We start from the raw sequence: 19,932 nt of genomic DNA on the forward strand, positions 1-19,932 counted from the left end.
AAACATTCAAACAGTGCTAGCGGCCAAGTGTCAGTCAGATTATGGTTAGCAGCCAAGGAAAAAAGATAACGAGGATATTTACTGATGTTGTCTCATATCTGTCCCTGAATTGAATTGAATCGAATTGTAACTGTATTGTGGCAGACTTTTTGATATCAGCACACTTTGTGTTGTTGTCCAGAGAATGGATATAATATGGTGTTGTGGTGAAACTTTTGATTTATACCCCTACTAGTTACAGCATCTCAAATATGAATGTTTGTTTCTTTGAAAATGAACAGGGTACCTCTGAGTTTTGGACGCTTTTTAAACTTTTTTGGGAGGTGAACCAATGCTTAATGAAGAAAATAATTGATAATAGATAATGAAATTAAGGCCCAATACCCCCCGTTGTCCACTACCCCTTAGCCCTTGGCCCTACCCCTAGCCCTTGCCCACTCTCCCTTGGCCCTCGAAATGAAGCAACGAGGGGTAGGGGTTGAAATCTTTCCCTACGAATTGGGACACCACTCAGTATGTCACCGCGTCGGTTACATTCACGCATAGGTAACTATTTTAAACAGGAAGCCGCGAGCCATCTACATTTCCAACCGGCATCTACAACTCAACGGTAACGTTACCTACTATTGAGTGTGTCAGTGAACCCGGAACTCCGTTAGCGCTTTTAGCACTTCCGGTTCTCTCGTCTAAAAGTCAATACGTTTTTTGAATGGGATTTTGGTAAAATGCCTCAAATAGGGTCTGTGGTTAACAAAAGCTTAAGCGAGTTTCAGGTTTTGTTCTACAACATAAAACACGTCAGTAAATACCCTACTTGTGAATTTTGAAGCTTTTACGTGTCGTAAAAAAAGGCTGTTGCTAACAAGTTGCTCAATACGACTACAAACCCTGTCGGGGACATTAAACGTCATCACCCCTAAACAGGCTGGCAGTCCGCCATTACACCTTCTTATTTAGCTTAAACACTCCGATTTCCCCATTATACAATGTTTTTAAAATAAAGCGGCCGAAATCAGTTGAAAGCTTAGTGGCGGTGACGTCAAAAGTCATGCGACCGTGGAGTAGTCATGTAGTCCGTTAAAGCCTAACATTAGCGTTTTATTTCTAGCAATCGCATTTAAGCTTCAAATGCGGTATGAAAGGTGTTCATATGTGAAGATTATCTCGCTGAACAAAACCTTTAACTTGTGTTAGCCGCAGAGCTTATTTTCTGACATACTCCAAGACGCAATGCAAAAATCACATTCACTTTCTCTTCCGGGAACCAGCATGATGCTAATCTTCGGGGTTTTGACGTCAGCCCTGGCACACTCTATTATGCTTGCTACTAATGTACCATTAGAGTAATAATATATGTACGACAGGGGACTTCTGCTAACTAGCTAGCTAGCTAACCAGCTAACATTACGAGGCAGCATAGTTATACTAGCTGGCGTGCACAATTTTGCAGAACAGGAAAGATGACAGACGCCAGATAGTACGAGCTAGCTAGCTAGCTAACATGTAACTTGACGACCGTAACGTTAGATAGCTGGTTAGCTTTCTGTCAACTCCAATCTATATTAGTATTGGGGCAGGCCCTAAGTCTAAAATATTCACATTTTGCAAGCTGGAACCTTTGAAACTAGGACTGGCACAATACCAGATTTTCACTATATGATTACCTTGTCCAATTGGGTTTTTTTTTTTTTTAAACTAAGAAATATTATAATGCTGTCAGTCAAATTCAACTTTGTTTAGTCTATAACCATAACTGTATAAAGTCTTACAATAAGAGCAGATACACTTAATAAATGTAGAAAAGGAAAAGGCAACCAGATGGTGTTTACGGAGGGAGATAAAACAAGAAGGGAAAGAAACAGAAATGATTTAAGAGGCACCGGACTATTTATATGATATTATTGTATGTGATTTATTAACATGATATCAACATTTCATTGTTAAACATCATGGTTATCATCAGTACTGGTATATCATGACACCCTTATGTGGAACTTATGCCTGATAACTAACTTTAAAGAACTAATCAGTAGTGATTGTCGAAGTATTTCAGCTTTAATGCAGTTAAAGGAAAAAGTACAGCCTAAACATGTGTGCTACTGTTGAAAATCAGGACTCCATTTGTTGGCGTGTTTAGTCATTTGTTAGTTGTTGTTTTTGTTTTGAATAACTGTTGTTGGATGCCACATTGAGATATTTTAACAAAGTGGCAGCAGACATCTGGTTTTGTTGTCCGTCTCCCACAGAGAGAAAGAGTTTCCTTCTAAACTCATGTTCAAGAATAAGAAAAGATTAATTGTAGAAACCCAATTCCTCCGATGACAGTTGTTTAATAGACCATACTTTAACGCAGTGCACATCTTACACACTCAGTGATACCTTTAGTACCCTAACTTGAAAGACTGGCTCTCTTAAGGGGGTACCTTGCCAATTTGCAACCAGCTTTGTATCGAAACCGTGTGGGTAGTATGTGGAAATGGACTGTGGGAAACTTCCCTCCATCTAACCAGTGCCTAGATAGCCCTGCCTGATGATGTAATTTACGTAATCTGGCAGAGTTTCTCTGGTCTTCGGGCTGTTGCTCAAACTTCAGGCTGTACTTCTGCATTTTCATATTGCCTGCCACCCGTGCCACCACTGCAGACAGAGTATAGAAGCAGATCAAGAGAGAGACCCATCCCTCTCTCGTTTATCTCTCAAACTCAGCCCGAAATCCGATCTAACGGTAAAACTAGGCAGTGCTGATTGAATATATATCAAGATTATGTTACTGTATTGCCTCTTTCTCGCCTACAGTGTTTTTTGGAAACATATTTTAGTGCCGTGTTTAGCTGTAATAGCAAGGGGTGGGGGAAAAAAATCAATACAGCAAAGTATCGTGATATTTTTGTGTGGCAATATCATATCGTCACACAGTGCCAAGTATTGATGTTTTTTCTTTGGGGACATAATTTGCATTTGAAAAAAGGTAATAAATCACAATATATTTTATCGCAATACTCAGCATATCACAGCATATTTAAAATCGCAGTAATATTGTATTGTGATAAAATCGTATCGTGGATCCTCTGGTTATTCCAATCCCGAGTAATAGTGAGAGTTTGTGAACAGGAAGTTGGCACCACATTGTTTCCTGATGGTAAAACTAGGCAGCGCTGATCAAATATAAACCAAGATGCTGTCACTGAGTTGCCTGTTTCTCAAATCAAATGTTCTCAGAAACATGTTTTACCTTACTGTTGAACTGTAATATGTGATCGTTCCTTGCCAGCCGGCCGCCATTGTTTCAAACATATGTGTTTCATATTATATCATCCACCAGCAGGAGCATTTATTAGTCTGGGATGGTGCAGTGCACTGCACTTCAGTAGTTGTAGGTTTTCTACCTCATGAGTGAAAGCATCATTTATCTCTGTTTTCTCCGGTCACGTAGCACCAATTTCAAAAGTATTTGCATCTTTCTACTGCAGAGACATCCTAGTTTTATTCAAAGGCTGTCTTTCCAGCAGTGAAATACCTCATCACTTGCTATGTTCTTAGTCATCTTATCACCAGTGTGAAGAGCAAACAGGTGGAAGCAGCATGTTGAGGCATCTTCTGTGGGTGGCTGCTGAAAGTAAAAATACTGTAGTGAATCACAGATTAAATTTTACACGATTAACTATAATCGCCACATGCCAGACAGCTACTTTTGAGTTCATGAATATGAACTGTAAAAGTACCAAATAAACATTATCTGTATAGAAATAGTGCATTAACCATCAGTGAACCCTCTGGTGGAGTCAAGTGCTTTTTGGGCTGACCATGTTCTAGGACAGTGGAATGCTTCATAGCTTGAGCTGCAAAATGAGAACATGCAGTACAAGGCACATGTGTCCATCTGTGTGGGCAACATGCTCGCTTGCATAGCCTTCTTATTGTCAGCCTCTGGCAGATAAAGACGTCCATTGAGAAAGGTCATGTGACGACATCACGCGAGACAGGGAAAGAATTTCAGATGTCAAGAGAAGAACAAAAAATAGGAAGGAAGTTTTGTTACGGTCAGTTCAGAATTGCCTCAGGACTTTCAGGTAACAGCGGTTGTCTGGAGGTTTGTGCAGTTGCTGTTAATCTCATGAGCAGTCAAAAAAAATATCTTCATGTCATTATTCTTGTACTCCTCCCAATGTTTGCTGAGTAAATAGCCTTTAAAAGCCCAGACACACCAAACCAACATCAAAGGACAAGTGGCGACGAAGGTCGACTGTTGGGTCACCTCACATCGTCTGTGTCTCTGCCAAAAAGTTGCACTTGAATGCACCACAGAGACTACAGCCAACTAGCATGAACATTCTGCACCTGCATGAGAGGAAATATCTCTTCACACCAGCAGATGGTTGTCATCTGTGTTTGTCATTAAAAAATGGGAAATGGAATACCGGCAGGACAGATTCAAGATGCTAGTTAGCCAGTTAGCACATGAACAAAACACATGCAAGTCTGTTTGCAGGTCTTAGAGAGAAAAGAGTTGTATTATGTCTTTTGTGGCTTCAGAGGGAGCTGTGTGAAGTCTGATAAATTGCCTCATGTGGTGTCATTTGAGTCAGCATTGGTTGGTCCATCTACGTCCCAACTAGGGATGGGAATTGATAGGATTTTATCGATATCAATGCCATTATCGATTCTGCTTATCGATCCAATTCTTTATCGATTCCTTTATCGATTCCTCCTGTGAATTAATGATATCACCTCCTGTTGTTTGTAATCCAATACATCTGCTTTCATAACGTTTTATTATGAACCTTAAAGCCATGGTCTAGTTTAGAAAGAAAGACAATGAGACACACACACACACACACACACACACACACACACACCCCTCCCTCTGTGCTCCATGATCCCTCCCTTCTGAGCTCATGTCCCTCTCCCCTTGGAGCCTCCTAACGACACACCTCCTCCCGCAAAGAAATGTTTTGACACCGTCTAACTGTTAACCACACAAAAAACTAACGGCAGCTTTCACAGTCATAAGCCAGCATTGGCATACAGTTATCTATGTCACAACAGCTACAATGAGTTGTCATTAATGTTACTCCTATAGAGATAAATCCCGGCCCACAGCCTGAGTGTGTCAACACCATGCAGTTAGTGCAGCTAACTCAGGTGAGGCAGCTAATGCAGCTAGCCCTGCATATTATAACAACAAATAGCGTGCAAATCAACTCAACTGCCTTCATCTTACCATCATTGGTGTTCCCATGAAATCCGACAACAGGAGCAGGGACGCGCTGAAGCTCCACAGCGGGCTAGCAGCTCCAGTGAGGCTAACAACAACAGCACCCCGCCCGCTGTCCACCTGGAGCTGGGATGCGCCGAAGCTCCACAGCGGACTAGCAGCTCCATTGAGGCTAACAACAACAGCGCCCCGCCCGCTGTCCACCTGGAGCGGGGATGCGCCAAAGCTCCACAGTGGGCTAGCAGCTCCAGGGAGGCTAACAACAACAGCGCCCCGCCCGCCATCCATCTGGAGCGGAGATGCGCCGAAGCTCCAAAGCGGGCTAGCAGCTCCAGGGAGTCTAACAACAGCGTGAAGTGAAGCCATGGCTTTGACTGCTTCTGTCTCTCCGCCATTACGTCTTCTTTGTTGTTGAACGTGCTGCTGACTGACGAGCATAGATTCGGCGTAATGAAAAGAATCGATAAGGGAATTGTTAAGCATAAAGGCTAATGATGTCGATGAATTGAACCGGTTCTTAACAGGAACAGGTTCTCGATTCCCATCCCTAGTCCCAACCCTCACCTATGGTCATGAGTTCTGGGTAGTGACCGAAAAAATGAGATTGTGGATACAAGCGGCCGAAATGAGTTTCTTCCGTGGGGTGTCTGGGCTCAGCCTTAGAGAAAGGGTAAGGAGCTCGGACATTTGGAGGGAGCTCGGAGTAGAGCTGCTGCTCCTTCACGTCGAAAGGGGTCAGTTGAGGTGGTTCGGGCATCTGATCAGGATGCCTCCTGGGCGCCTCCCTTTAAAGGTGTTCCAGGCACATCCCACTGGTAGGAGGCCCCGGGACAGACCCAGAACACACTGGAGGGATTATGTATCTCATCTGACCTGGGAACGCATTGGAGTCCCCCAGGAGGAGCTGGAAAGCATTGCTGGGGAGAGGGACGTCTGGGGTGCTTTGCTTGGCCTGCTGCCCTCGCAACCCGACCCCGGATAAGTGGATGAAAATGGATGGATGGACTAAAGATGATGTCACCATTACAATACTTACTGCATCAATACTTGTTATCGTGTTAGAAAATAATTAGTGAAGGGGAATACGTTCAGGAGATGGGCAATTTCAGTTTCGGCTTCCTATCTTGATGATCGTAGAGAGGACTGAATAATTTCATGAGTCAACAATGTCTGATTTTAAAACAGAGATAAAAACTGTGCTTATTAAAAACACAGGCTGTTGCGTCACCAGATATGACTGCGAGCCAACTGTCAAAAGCAGACATCACCTCTACAAACATGACTCCCCTAGAAACATTTTTAAGTTTCATTTTGACACGATCTTCGCAGAAGTACTACACAGGAGGAGCCTAATATCTAATCTCAAAATCTGCAGGAAGCCACAGCCACCTCCTAAAGGTGGATGTTATCTCTTGTTGGAGGATGCGTGCAGGATTTAATAAACCACTCAAACAAAAAGCCCTTGTCCTGTCCAAGTTGTGTAGAGGCCCCACAAAGGGAAAGCAAGTTTTCAATTATCATTAGATAGATAGATATCATTAGATTTTTAACCCTGTTTTAAAGATCTGTATCGGGTAGACTAAATGTGCGTTTCATCTAACTCAGTCAGCACAAGTCCATGTGTTTTATACCATGTGAAGTGGAGCCAGCTGACTCAGTTATTCCATTAAGTGACCAGGATGACCTTAGGAAGCAGGGTGGGGTAAGAAGAAGCATGTTTTTGGCCTTTGCATGCTTGTATGATGCTTCATGTCAACACTGTCTGTAACATCGTTGGTTTTGTAAATCTGTGGGAACTGATTTTGTAAAATCGGGTTTTTATTACTTCACATGCCGTGTGTTTTGTCTTGTGATCGTGGAGAGTTGTGTCAGTGTTTTTCCACTCATAGCATGTTGTGCTGAAGTTTCTGCTTTGATCCTGAGCTTCAAACTTTGATTGAGTGCTGTTTTTGTCTTGTATGTCGTGTTTGGAGTTCAGCACACCGTTTTCATCCTCTCAGACTTCTGCTGTTATAAACACTTTGGTGCAAGTCTGTTTGTGTGTCGGAGTCAGGGTTGTGTTCAAATGTAAAGCATGTTTACATGATTTGTATGCTTGTTGTTGGACAGCATGTCAGGACACACTGACCTGCTTCATGGGTCACCAAGATGTGTGTCTCCGGATGTCATTGCAGAAGAGTGCCTTTCCTCAAGAGTTTTTTCTGGAACGTGTCCACAAACATCAGGGGCCAGAGGCATAAAACTCTGTGTATAATCATGACTAAGTGTAAAAGCACAAAGACAAATGTGTTTATGCATTCTTTTTGTCAGATTTATAAGGCTGTGCACATGACTTATTCTGCTTAATAAATCTTAACCACTATGGCGCTGGGTGCATGAGCAGGAGCCTCATTTCCACAGCCACGGTTCGCCATAAATGGATGTAGAGACCCCCTTAAACATCATTTGCATATCGATATTAGACCTGTCAGTGAGACATATGGTAAAGAAAGTGCAATTTTCACCAACTGTTTCATATCGTTGAGGTTCTCCAGCGGTGCCAGAGCAGCTGTCATTGCACATGGCTGTGGCTAATTGCAGTGTCCTTACCACTAATTCATGATGTTCCTGCAAACCATCATCATGGTAAAATCTCAAATTACTATTAAATCTCAAAAGGATGATCATTCATAGCGCTCATGTTGAAACCAGAGATCGAATGATTGTGAATTTTAAAGGCTGATATGATTATGATAGCTTGGAACAGGAAAAAGCTGATACTGATTAATCAGCTGACATTATTTTCACTTTGTTTGGAGCCTCCATGCAAGACAGTAACCAGAGATGGGCAGTAATTCTGTTACATGTAATTGAAAATATGTACTTCAGTTACTTTTGAGTGTTTTGTAATTGGTAACAAATCAAATGGAATTTAAAACACAATACTTGAGAGTGGAGTAATTTTGTTTGGTCGAAAATACTTTCTCAAGAATAGGACAAAACCCCATATATGGCTGGACTGTGTGTGAAACACTAGAGAGCTCTTATTTTGAAACAAGGGCTTTTACTTTGAAACAGGAAGTGGTCACATTGACAGTCAGGAGGCCTTTCCCATTTCCTGATTTTGTGCCTCCTTGGCTGAATCCAAATGTCCAGACTTCACTACTTCACTTGCAGACTCGCGGACTTTGCAGGTGCATTCATGGGAAGTCCGTGAGTGCTTAGGGCTGTTCAAATCCACAGTTCAGCCAGTCCGCAAGGGGCCTCAAACGGACTTCCTGTGGACTTCCACAGAGTCCACTTGGGGTGCAGACTAAGCAGACTTCACTGATTTAATAACCCACAATTCATTGCAGTACGGACATGACGTTGTGGGTGTTTCAACTGTTGAAAAAGAAATGTCATAAATGTGTAAAGTAGTTAAAAATTGATAGTTGGGTCTATTAAAATGTTACTTGAATTGTGTAGGCCAGATATAATATTCAACCACATCGTGATACAGAGATATGTATAAGTGTAGGCTGTAGAGGGACTGGAAATGTATTTTATTATTGTGCAGTGAAATAGACTAAAAAAATGGCTGAAAAACAACAAAAGGTCTTCAGTAAATACCCAATTTATTGAGTAATAGTCCTGTCCTTATTTACATTCATCAACTTATATGACATACATATGAATATGACAGCAGCGATAGTTGAACTTTTCCACGGCAACGAGTAAGACAGTCCCAAGGGCTGTCTGTCAGCTGCTCGCAAACTTTACGTGATGATGGTAAATACATCACACAACGTACAACTGAAGTCCACGAGGGCTCAGTCTGCAGGGCCAGAGGGTGGACATTTGGATTCAGCCTTTGTCTCCTCCATTGTCAGTCAGTCGTAGTCGTGGTAGTGGTTTGTGTGTGTGTGTGTGTGTGTGTGTGTGTGTGTGTGTGTGTGTGTGTGTGTGTGTGTTATATAACAAAAATGCATGACATCGTTCATTCTTGTCACATTCTGTCACATTGTGAATTGAATTAAAAGTAAATATGCTCTGAGAGAGATCATATAATACAGCAGTGGGCTTTAACAAAACAATGGACAGATGATGCAGCTGTGCCTGACATCATATTTAATTGACATGGCTTTAAAATGACAGCTCCAAAGCAAGGATGTCTCATTTTGTTTCTGTTTTGTAATCGGTCAAAATGATAAATCAGTTGACCTTTAATTGTAAGTAACTTTACAAAGAACTTCCCAATTCAGGATAAAACGAGACGGCCATTAACAGGGAGATGATAGCTCAAATGTAAATGAAATGAATAATGAAACGATCACTCAGAAATAATCCAAAATTAAGTTTATAAAGGTGCCTTTAATTGTCATTTTACAGAGCGCTGTGTAGCCTGTAGAAAATGTCACCTAGCTAAGTTAAAACCGTCTGTCTGCCTGGTCTGAAGTTTGCATGATCTGCACACATTCTCATTTCACATTCTGTCTTCATAAATACCGGTTTATGTGTGGGAAGAGGCCCACGCATGGTTTTTGTACATATTCATTGTTTATACATCTGGCCCCAACTGTCCAATATTAATGGTATTACATTCTGGAGTTGTTTGGCCCTTGATGGCAGCATTTGGCGTCCTGAAGTCCACCAGCTTCAGTCTCTGACAGTTATTTAATCTACATAGATTTTGCATGCATAGATGTTACCATTCAAATCAGTCACACAGTCTGCCAAACAAAAACACATAAAGATCTTAACATGTCTATTCAAATCATCGGCACCACACGATGCTGATGATCTGAATTCAAATTCGTTTTTTTTCCACACTGCATTGAACCCAGTGGCTTTTCCAAGCTATTGTCATCCACACAAGCTGCGGTCTTGTGTGTGTGTGTGTGTGTGTGTTCCCTTGTGGGCTCAGATGTTATCCAGCCGTGATGAATGCAGGATTTGTACCAGTGTGCACGCATGTCAGTGCTGGGAGTATTTGTGCATGTTCTCCAGGGCAGGATACTGTGTGTGTATGTGGGACTGTGAGCAGCCTCATTTCCATCCAGTGCAGCGTGTAACAGTCATCCTTTGGCCCCTGCACTCTCAAGGCTTTAGCCTCCACAAAGCGCACTTTGTCACAGTTAACAGGCCGGCGCCCGCAGCTGGGTTGCAGTAAGCGGCGGCCTCCTCTTGTTGCTCCCACGCTGCAAGAGACCTGTCAGGAGAGACGCTTGTCAGGAGAGACTGGGGGGGAAATGCCCGAACTCTGATATGCACAGGCAAGTCAGTAACGCTGAAAGGGTTATAGTCTGATACAGCTCTGGCTTTCAGTTTGAGAAATTCACTTTATATTAAGAAGGTGAAAGTGACTGTTTTCATGTCTCCTCACGTTTGTGATCGCACTGTCACGTCCAGTATGTGTATTAAAGGGAAGATACTGTGATTACTTGGCATAGTTTCTGTAAGAATGCAACCATATCACTACAGCGAAACAAGAATGTCCCTACAGGACAGTTTATACTGACAGTCAGGGGGTGTTAATGGCAAAAAGGCAGTTTTGGTGTGTGTGTAGCTTGACCTTACAGGACATTCTCAAAGTTTCTTTATGCGTCTGCGTACACTCGACACAACATGCACGCAGTTGCACCGCAGTTGCTCCACAGTTGCTGTGTGCCTATCATAGTTCTGCGTCCTGTTGGTCTGTGTCGATATGTAATTCTCCACCAAAGCGCTTGGGGGCGCGGTGTTCTTTTATATACCTACGTAGACTCTGTGACGTCTATGGTCGTTGCTCGTTCATTGTTTGTTTATCTTCTGGCTTTGCTCTAGTCACAGTGAAGATGGCGAGCAAGAGAGAAAGACCGTTGCTGGAGCTCGAAATGATCGACATTGAACAACAAATGCTGTTATTACAAATGTTACAACGACAACGAAGAGAGAGGCGACTGCACTGATGGTCTGTATGCCCGTTGAATGGCTCGAGGCGGTGTTGTGGTACTAAAGCAGGAAGTGAAACCTTGCAAAATCTGGAAATGACATAGTTGAAGGACCAATCATAGCTCTTGTGGTCTGCGTTGGGTCTGCATTGCCTCGACATGTGGTTACAATTTTTTGGAGGTGCACATCCCATCTCTGCGTCGGTCGCACAGGGATGCAACGCCTCTGCAAAGCCCTCTACGTCGTAGGTGTGCAGAAGCATAAACCTTGCTTTATACTTAAGGATGTGGGCTTTTGGGAGTAAATGAAATAACTTAAATGTAATTTATTAGTGGTTAACGTTTGTTTGTTTTCATATGCTTATTAGAGCCCGACCCTTACCGGAGTTTGAGGCAGGTGCTATCAATATTTGAGAGTTTAAACACTTGCCAATAATGCCAAAATTTGTTTTAACTTAAACTCATAACTCATTACACAAAGGACCCCATTTAGTTATTGTATTGAAGAATTGTTCACAAAATATGTACTGAGCGGGACATTATAAACTTGTCAGTGTGTTCTGGTGTATAAACTATAACTAAATTACCCATGGCATTTATTATCTCTTTTTTTTTCAATTGTATCATGCTGTATTTTCACCATGTTCTTCCAAGTACATCATCTTTACAGTTTCGTGATATAAAAAGGAAATTTAAAAGAACAATACATAGGAAATAAGAAGAGTACATTCATTTTAAGTTTGTTCAGTTTGGATTTCGTCATTATGTACAGAAACACCACTTTCATATGTGTTGCCTTTCTGTACTTCGATTTCTTATCATGCTAAGCTAATGCATGAGCTAACCTCTGCTGATAATATTCGCCACGCATCTGTTGTGCTGTAGTGCAGAGCTTCATCTCTTAGTGAATTTTAATACAGAAGTAAGGGTGGAGTTGCACAGAGATAAGAAAATATTATTTAAAAATCATGTTTTTTTTTGGTATTAAAAATTATTTTAAACAATACATAATATAGATATACATATTTAGCTATGTTTAAAAGAATACTATGCAGGATTGTCGGTTATAGTTTGTAAACACGCTCGCCAGTGAAAGTGAAACTAAAAGCCAACCCCAGATTCACCCAACTGGCGTCTCGTCTCTTTTGGCACTGTCTCTCTGGGACGCCTGCTGCTTACGGTCTGGCATCTGGTCGCTACCTTTTTATAAAGCCCCACTATCACCTGAGCGCTTTGAGGGTACACGTCAATTTACGTCACGAGCACAGAAAATAAGAAAATACAAGCGGAAGGCAGAGTCTCTGCAGATAAATACACCGCCACACACTTCTAGAAGACATAAGTGATGATTAAGAGGGATTATATCTGTATGAGTCTATACATTGTTTTTAGGAAAATCCTGTATAGTTCACCTTTAAGTGGTAAAAAAGAAAAACGGGGAGGATAAAAATACGTCAGCTTATTACTCGCTCAACTGCAAACGTCCATACCTGCTGATGAGTTTGTTAGAATAAGTCATTGTTTCATATTTTTGACAGACAGATGTTGTCAAGGTGCAGCCTGTCTGTAAAGTAAACATCATGTTTTGATGTAAGAAACTGTTATACTGTTATCTGATGATGTTCCCCCTCTGTTGACACGGGAGGAATGTACCGTGTAATATTGGCTGTCCTTACAAACATGTTGTTATGACATGCTTTGCCTCCAGTCACAGGCCACTGCAATGTGACAATGCCGGGCATTCTTCAAATAGATGTCTGGGTATGTCTCAAGAGGAGCCACAATAAGAGATTGTTCTCAGTGTCGGCTCCAGTCAACAAAGGCCGCGCTCTCCAGAGGACTCTGTCATATAAACCTTAATGCTAATATAAATTTTGCTCAGTGAACATCTTTGCAAAGAAACACCTGAAACACAAGGTTTGGGAAGTCCAATATGTTGTTAGTGTGTGTGTATACTTAAAGGTCCAGTGTGTAGGATTTAGGGGATATATTGGCAGAAATTGAATATAATATAATAGGTATCTTTTCATGGGTTTATTATTGAATTGTGGAATTATGGAATTATTGTTCTATTGGTGTCGCATTTATTCATGTTTGTTTCTGTGTCTCCGCAGTGTTTCCGGTGTGGCGGGGGATCGGGGTCGGTAGTGGCGTCGGAGGCGGATGGAGCCAGGGCTGGGGACGATGCTTGCGATGGGAGCCAGGCAGTCCAGGACAAGGGGCCCGGATCCCGGTGTTTGACTACCCCATCTGGGTTGTCCTCTGTCGTGGGGGACGAGCCAGACTCTGGGAGGTCTGTCAGAAAGGGAGAGGTGCCATCAGACTGCCCACAGACATGCTCAGCATCAAGCTTCCTGAGCTCTTTGACATCCACCAGGTCCCCAAGGTAAGGAGGGAAGGAGGTCTCTCTCCAAAGTTTACAAGGTATTCGGTTTTAACATTTTATTTTATCCTGTTGTAAAAATTAAATGTCCTGTGGTGATTTCCAGGTAAGGAAGTTACTTACCTGTCGCCACCTCACGGCAGGTCCTCTACAGTCACTGACTGCATAAAAAAGAGGAACTGGTGTGGCATTAGGTCACACAAGGTGGTGCCATGAGCTTCACTAATCAAGTTTTCAGTAAAATTTTGAATTGAGGACTAAATTTATATTGTAGATGGAGATAATCTGGCGTTATTTGGAGATTTCATTGTCAGTCAGTAGCCTATTATTTGCACTAACATTAGCTCGTCAACCGACTGAGGAGCATCTAGTTTGTGGGTGCTGAGTATCGATGTTAAAAGTCAGACAGAGGATCAGTTTCACTAATTTCACTAAATTTACTGCTACATCGGACACACAGCAGTCTTCTTCCTAGCGTGTTTGCGTTAGTTCTTCTTGTTGTATGTGTCTGTCAAAATGCGACTGTAGTGTACAGAAGGGCAGGTGCTGCAAATGCAAAAAAATCAGTTTTCTATGTATTTTTTTTTTTTACCTCTTACTTTACCTTACCTTCTTATATTAAAATCTAATCATGTTTTCTTCCTGTAGAAGAAAATGTGACATGCTTACCTAAGCTAGCACCAACCAGTCTCAACCTATATCCTCATGACATCCACCCATCAATTAATCTGCAACTTTTCGCTGCACAGAGCCAAAATTAAGTTAGTTAGCTAGCTAGCTAGCTAGCAACAGCACGCTACATCGATGTATATTTGTTTGCCCAGAATGCCGTGGTTACTGGCTAAAATGTATTCACTTTAAAGAAAGTGGGATCTGTGTGACGGCTCCAGATTATGTGCACTGCTACAGCATCTAAGGTTACATGAAGGCGATGATGGACTTTGTTTCTCTCTCTCTCTCTCTCTCCCTGACGGATACTACTATCCCGTCGTTACTTCCACTTCCAGAACCTCACTGTTATGAGGCACCCAATTTTAAATGATCAAATCACATTCCTCACAGTGTTACAGCCTGCCTGCCTTTTCTGTTTCACTCAGAAATACATCACGACACTGAAACTAGATGCTCTCAAAATGCCATTTTATCTGGACTTTAATCTGCTTTTGTTTACGGTATTTTTAGTGTATTTAATGTTGGTGAGTTGAACAAAGCTTCATCATATGGTTAACTGTTTTGTCAGGGAGGGGTGATAGCATCCAAGGCGAACATGGTTGTAAGTAGTTTTACTCTGTCAGCTCTTGTAGTAATACTACAGGAAGTTGGATTAATGTTGTGATAGTCCTATTTACTGTTTTAATTATTTGTTTGATACCAGCACATCCCCATAATGTGTTTTACAGGAGGTATCCCAGCATTCTTCTGCTCTTCCTCTGCATCTTCATCACAATTCAGCTGCATACCTTCCAGTATTTAAACACTGTAAACAAACAATTTTCTGTTCCCAAGAAGCCAAACCCAAATGCATGGCAGCAGTGACCTTATCTTATGTGATAAGCAGTCATTGTTTTAGGGGTTTTATATTACAATTTCCAAACAGTTTCAGTGTCCTTGATTTTGTATTTGTGGTGTTTAAATACTTGAGTTTCCAAAGATAAGTGGGCTGTTCGTTTTATGATCCGGGTCTTTGTCTGTTTATTCCAATCAAGTTGTTCTCGCTGTGTAAAACACATCAGTTCCCATCGTGCGCTGGAGGATTTTTTTCCCTGGCCAACTGCACCGTCACACACCAACAGTAAAAGTAAAAAAAGTAGTGGCAGAGGCTTATCTGAAGTCAGGTTAGGGTGAATAACATTTTTGTATCAGTCAGTGATGAAGCAGGAACATAAACATTTATTTTAGAGATATTCTTAAAGGGCCATAGCTGTGGAGATGTCACACACAGTGTATGTTGAAGTATCTTAATCTGATTAACGACATTTGTGCTTAAAACATGAAGCTTTAAAAGACCTTTAAAAAAGTTCATGTGCATTATGATGTGTTATTAAGTGTGTTGTGTTGTCTAGTGTGACTGTATAATTCGCACTGTCACCATGTAACTGTGTAGACCTCAGAAAGGATAGCTGCTGCTGCAGTGCAAACAAATAAACAAACAAATTAGACTTAAAAGTTGCAAAGCATAATCTCAGTCACTGAAATGCTCGACTGCAGAGTGTTCAAATTGGCAAGTTAATGTCAGATCTCCTCCCACTTGGGAAAATATTTACATTTTTGTCATCTTTGTTTATCTTCTGTCTGAGCACATCCAACTACAAGTTCTGATTTACATATTTGTGTTTTCGTGAAGCAAACTGTAATTTATTTTCTTGTGAAATGTTTGATATTTTGCTCTTTATGGCTTTTAACAATTATTCAAATTAACCAAAAATGGTGGAATTTTAAAAGTCAGATATGCAACCTGTGACAAGGGCATGAAAATGGACATCGCTTCATTTTAAATGGTCACAAAAACGCCACAAACCACTGCACTGAAGCACCCGCTATAAGAACGGAACATTAGTTTCAGTCAGAATTATTCTCCATTCTTGTAAGAGGTCATACATTCCAAAGGTATGCTCCAGTGAGGAGTGATTTTCTCCCTACAGGGACCAGCAGACGTTTGAACAGTATAATTGCTCACCCGGACTGTCTGGTTGGTCCTCAGGTGTTCAGGGAGGATAGCATTATCTCTGGTTACCGTCACCCGCGGAGCTCGGCGCTGGACTGCGTCCTCAGCAGCTTCCAGATGACCAACGAGACGGTTAACATCTGGACCCACTTCCTGCCAACATGGTGTGTACAAAAGCATGAGTCCAGTGGGTTTTTTAATTTGTCACATGTTCATCTGATGTGTCTGTTTAGTTTGGTGTGTTATTATTGCACCAAACATCTGATATGAGACAGTAGATCTAATGCAGCAACATTCTCTTTAATTTCTCTTATGTTTTCTCTTATTTTTCTGTTTAAAAAAATAAGAAAAGTTCATTCCAGATGCACCAAATCTGCTTTTACCCAGGTGTGCTGAATGATGAATCTGACTTGATCATAAATTTGAGGCACGTGGCTGATTGTTGTTAGCATACTGAACGTGCCTCTAAAGACCACACAAGAGCAGGTGTTGTGCCGTGTGCATATGCACTGACACATGCCCAAGAATTGGACAGGTGCAGGTGTAGAGGCTCCAGAGTATTGCACAGTTTTTACAGCAGTGCTCTTGGCACTCTGACATTGCTCAGCAGCCATTTATCTGTAGATCTGTGTGATCTCTAAAAATGTGTTATCTGCACGAGGCCTGAATGGCCAAAGCACCTAGGAGCAGTATATACGCTATTTAAAGGCTGAATGCACATCATATCACCCAAAGGTTTTTATAGTTACAGTGGCTGTTTTAACATACCAAAGTTCTCAGGCCACATAGTCTGCAAGGTGTCGCAGTTTTGACTTGTGTTCTTTTTGTGGACATCCATAGTATTCACACGAGGCAGGGAAAAAGATGAACAAGGCCTTGAGAATGCAAAAAAAAAGAAAAACAAGAAAAAAATGACATCTTGTACGATCCACTACCGACTCAATGTCCTATATCTATACATTCCTCTCACTATTACCTGTTATTATACACTTAAACACTGCACAACATGTTAAAAAACGACTTTATGTCGTCTTTATGCACAACGTCGTCAACAGTCTCTTCTTCTCATGCGCATTTAAGTGCCTCACAGCACCATATCTGTCGTAAATACTCAACTCAACTTTATTTATAAAGCGCTTTAAAACAACCACAGCTGAAACAAAGTGCTGTACATAGGAGGTCATAAAACAACAAAACAGTGAGATAATAAAAAGCAGTTAAAACAAAACAATAAAAACAGAACGAGATCTCATGCTGGGTTAAAAGCCAGTGAGTAAAAGTGGGTTTTAAGGTGGGTTTTAAAAACAGACAGTGAGGAGGCCTGTCTGATGTGCAGAGGTAGATTGTTCCACATTTTTGGAGCAGCAACGGAGAATGCACGGTCTCCTCTAAGCATTTGCTTGGACCTCGGTACCTCAAGGAGCAGCTGATCAGCTGACCTGAGGCACCGGGCAGGGGCGTAGGGGTGAAGAAGCACAGAGATGTAGGGCGGGGCAAGGCCATTTAAAGATTTAAAAACAAATAAAAGGATCTTAAAATGAACTCTAAAGTGCACAGGCAGCCAGTGGAGGGAGGCTAGGATGGGTGTAATGTGCTCTCTCATTCGTACTCCAGTTAGCAGACGAGATGCAGCATTCTGAACTAACTGGAGACATGAAAGGGAGGACTGGCTAACTCCAAAATAAAGTGCATTGCAGTAATCCAGCCGAGATGTGATGAAGGCATGGATTACTGCTTCAAAGTGCTGATGTGCAAGAAAAAATAATTTATGCCTGTAAACTAATAAAGTAAATATAAACACAATTTTAGCACAGTCCACTACTATACACTATTAAAAATATACAGCAACTGTTGTGCAAACTTAAATATACCCTGTGTAATATGTCATAGAAACAGACATCTCTACCAAATATTAATATGTGCTTAAGGGGTTCTTACTGTACAATAGTCTTAATTTGGATCAGAGTATCAGTAGTATTTAATAGCCACAAATTTAAAAATCCAAACATTATAAGTACTGTAACACATTTTGATAATCTTAAATTTGATTATATGATATTCATGCATTGTTTTTATGTTCCTTAGATATGAAACTTGTGTTTCCTCGCATTGGATAACAATTTGTGGACTGCAAAAACGATGCGTTCTTCTCTTAGCTTTGTAACAGTGCACTCATGTACTCGGAAAAATGTCTTTACCTAAGAGAAGAACAAAAATAAACACGTGAATTCAATAAATCAGTGGGTAAGAACAGAATAGAACAAATCATTGATACGAACATCATCGTCTTGTGATGACAACAACATCAACAGTCCTTTCTGCGTGCACAAGGGTTTTGTAATTTAAAGTAGCATTTTATAAAATCTACAATCAGGCATAACATATTCACACACACATTTTCCCAAACAAAATGCATGGAATACTTTTTATTAAAGACAAGCTTGTAGCTGAGACCAGAGCAAATCTAGTTGTATTCAAGACTGAAACTTGCAGCAGAACGAACACTTGGTAACTTTCCAGCTGTAAAAACATGAAGGGGTTTGTGAGGATTAGTGAAAGTATGAGGATTTAATTCTTCATAGTGTTGGGGGGAAAATAAACAGGTGGATAAAACATAATATGAAGATTTTTAGAAAGGTGGGAAAAAAGTTGAGGCAGGATCCCTGAAAACATGATAAGCTAAAATACAAATAAACGGGAGACTGAGACAAGTTCAGTCCAAGTACAACAGCCCTGGAAAACTTGGGACAGGAGGAGCGGTTTTGAGCCGAGTTGATTATTATAAATATGCTGGTATAAGACTAAATTGTGTTTTGCAGGTACTTCCTGTGGCGCTTCTGTGTCCTCTGCTCCACCATGAACTTCCTGACTGACAGCTACACCTGGCCCCTGCTGGTGTATATGCTGCTCATCTGCATTTACCCCTTCACCTCCAGCTGTGCACACACCTTCAGCACCATGTCCCCAGAGTCCCGCCATATCTGCTACTTCTTTGACTACGGAGCCCTCAGCCTCTACAGTCTGGGTAAGACTTCAGACGCAGTGCTGGATCCTGAATCCAAGAAGTTCAAGGTTTGGTGCAGATAATTTTTTTTGTTTTTCTGCAGAACTCAGAGGTGAATGAGAGGTTTGTCTGAGCTTTTTAACAACTGTTGTTAAGCTGAGCAGGGCGTTTAATACAACTGGTGCTTCATGCTACTTGGTTCATATTTGACATCAGAAAAATAATTAATAATAAAAATTATAAGAAATATATAATAAAATAATAATAAATAAACTTAATTTTAAAATAATGAATAAAAATAGTAAAAAAAAATGTCACCTCCACAGTGCTCAGGTGAGGTAGGAGATTAATGGAAAGGTAGTAACCAGGTGCAAAACTGTAACCAGCAGGTATCCAAGAGACGCAGCGCCCAAAAACACAAAGCCCCAAATATAAAAACGCCAAAGTAGAGCGAATCCTTGGTCGACTTTTACTTGTACTTTTGCGATTTTGCGAGCATGTCTACGAACACTAACCAACTATTCTGCATAATATACCTTTAAAATAATCTCTAGATGAAAGCTGGCATATTCTTTGTCGTAATCATCGATGTCCAAGTGCGCTGATATGACACCCTTTAGGGAGCTGTAATCCGTTATCCACCTGATACAGCAGAACATACAGAGCACTGTTGCATCTGTTTGCCTCTAAACATACCTGCGCATGTCGGCTGGATGTGATGAGGGCATGTCTTATTTCCATATCATGTTAAACCACATTGAAAAGTATCTCTCC

At 41.2% G+C, this 19,932-nt stretch overlaps 1 protein-coding gene across 3 annotated transcripts in view; it reads left to right on the plus strand.

Annotated features, from left to right (window-relative positions):
* Window positions 1-19,932, plus strand: part of paqr6 (progestin and adipoQ receptor family member VI) — a 40,505-nt gene that overhangs the window by 9,897 nt on the left and 10,676 nt on the right. For all 3 annotated transcript variants that reach the window (XM_049582927.1, XM_049582930.1, XM_049582928.1), the window contains exons 2-4: window positions 13,221-13,492; window positions 16,191-16,318; window positions 18,974-19,179. In XM_049582927.1, the coding sequence (XP_049438884.1) occupies window positions 13,221-13,492; window positions 16,191-16,318; window positions 18,974-19,179 (606 nt within the window). The remainder of the gene's footprint in view (window positions 1-13,220; window positions 13,493-16,190; window positions 16,319-18,973; window positions 19,180-19,932) is intronic.

The sequence above is a fragment of the Epinephelus fuscoguttatus genome, linkage group LG8 (genome assembly GCF_011397635.1).
Source record: "Epinephelus fuscoguttatus linkage group LG8, E.fuscoguttatus.final_Chr_v1".
NCBI lineage: Eukaryota > Metazoa > Chordata > Actinopteri > Perciformes > Serranidae > Epinephelus > Epinephelus fuscoguttatus.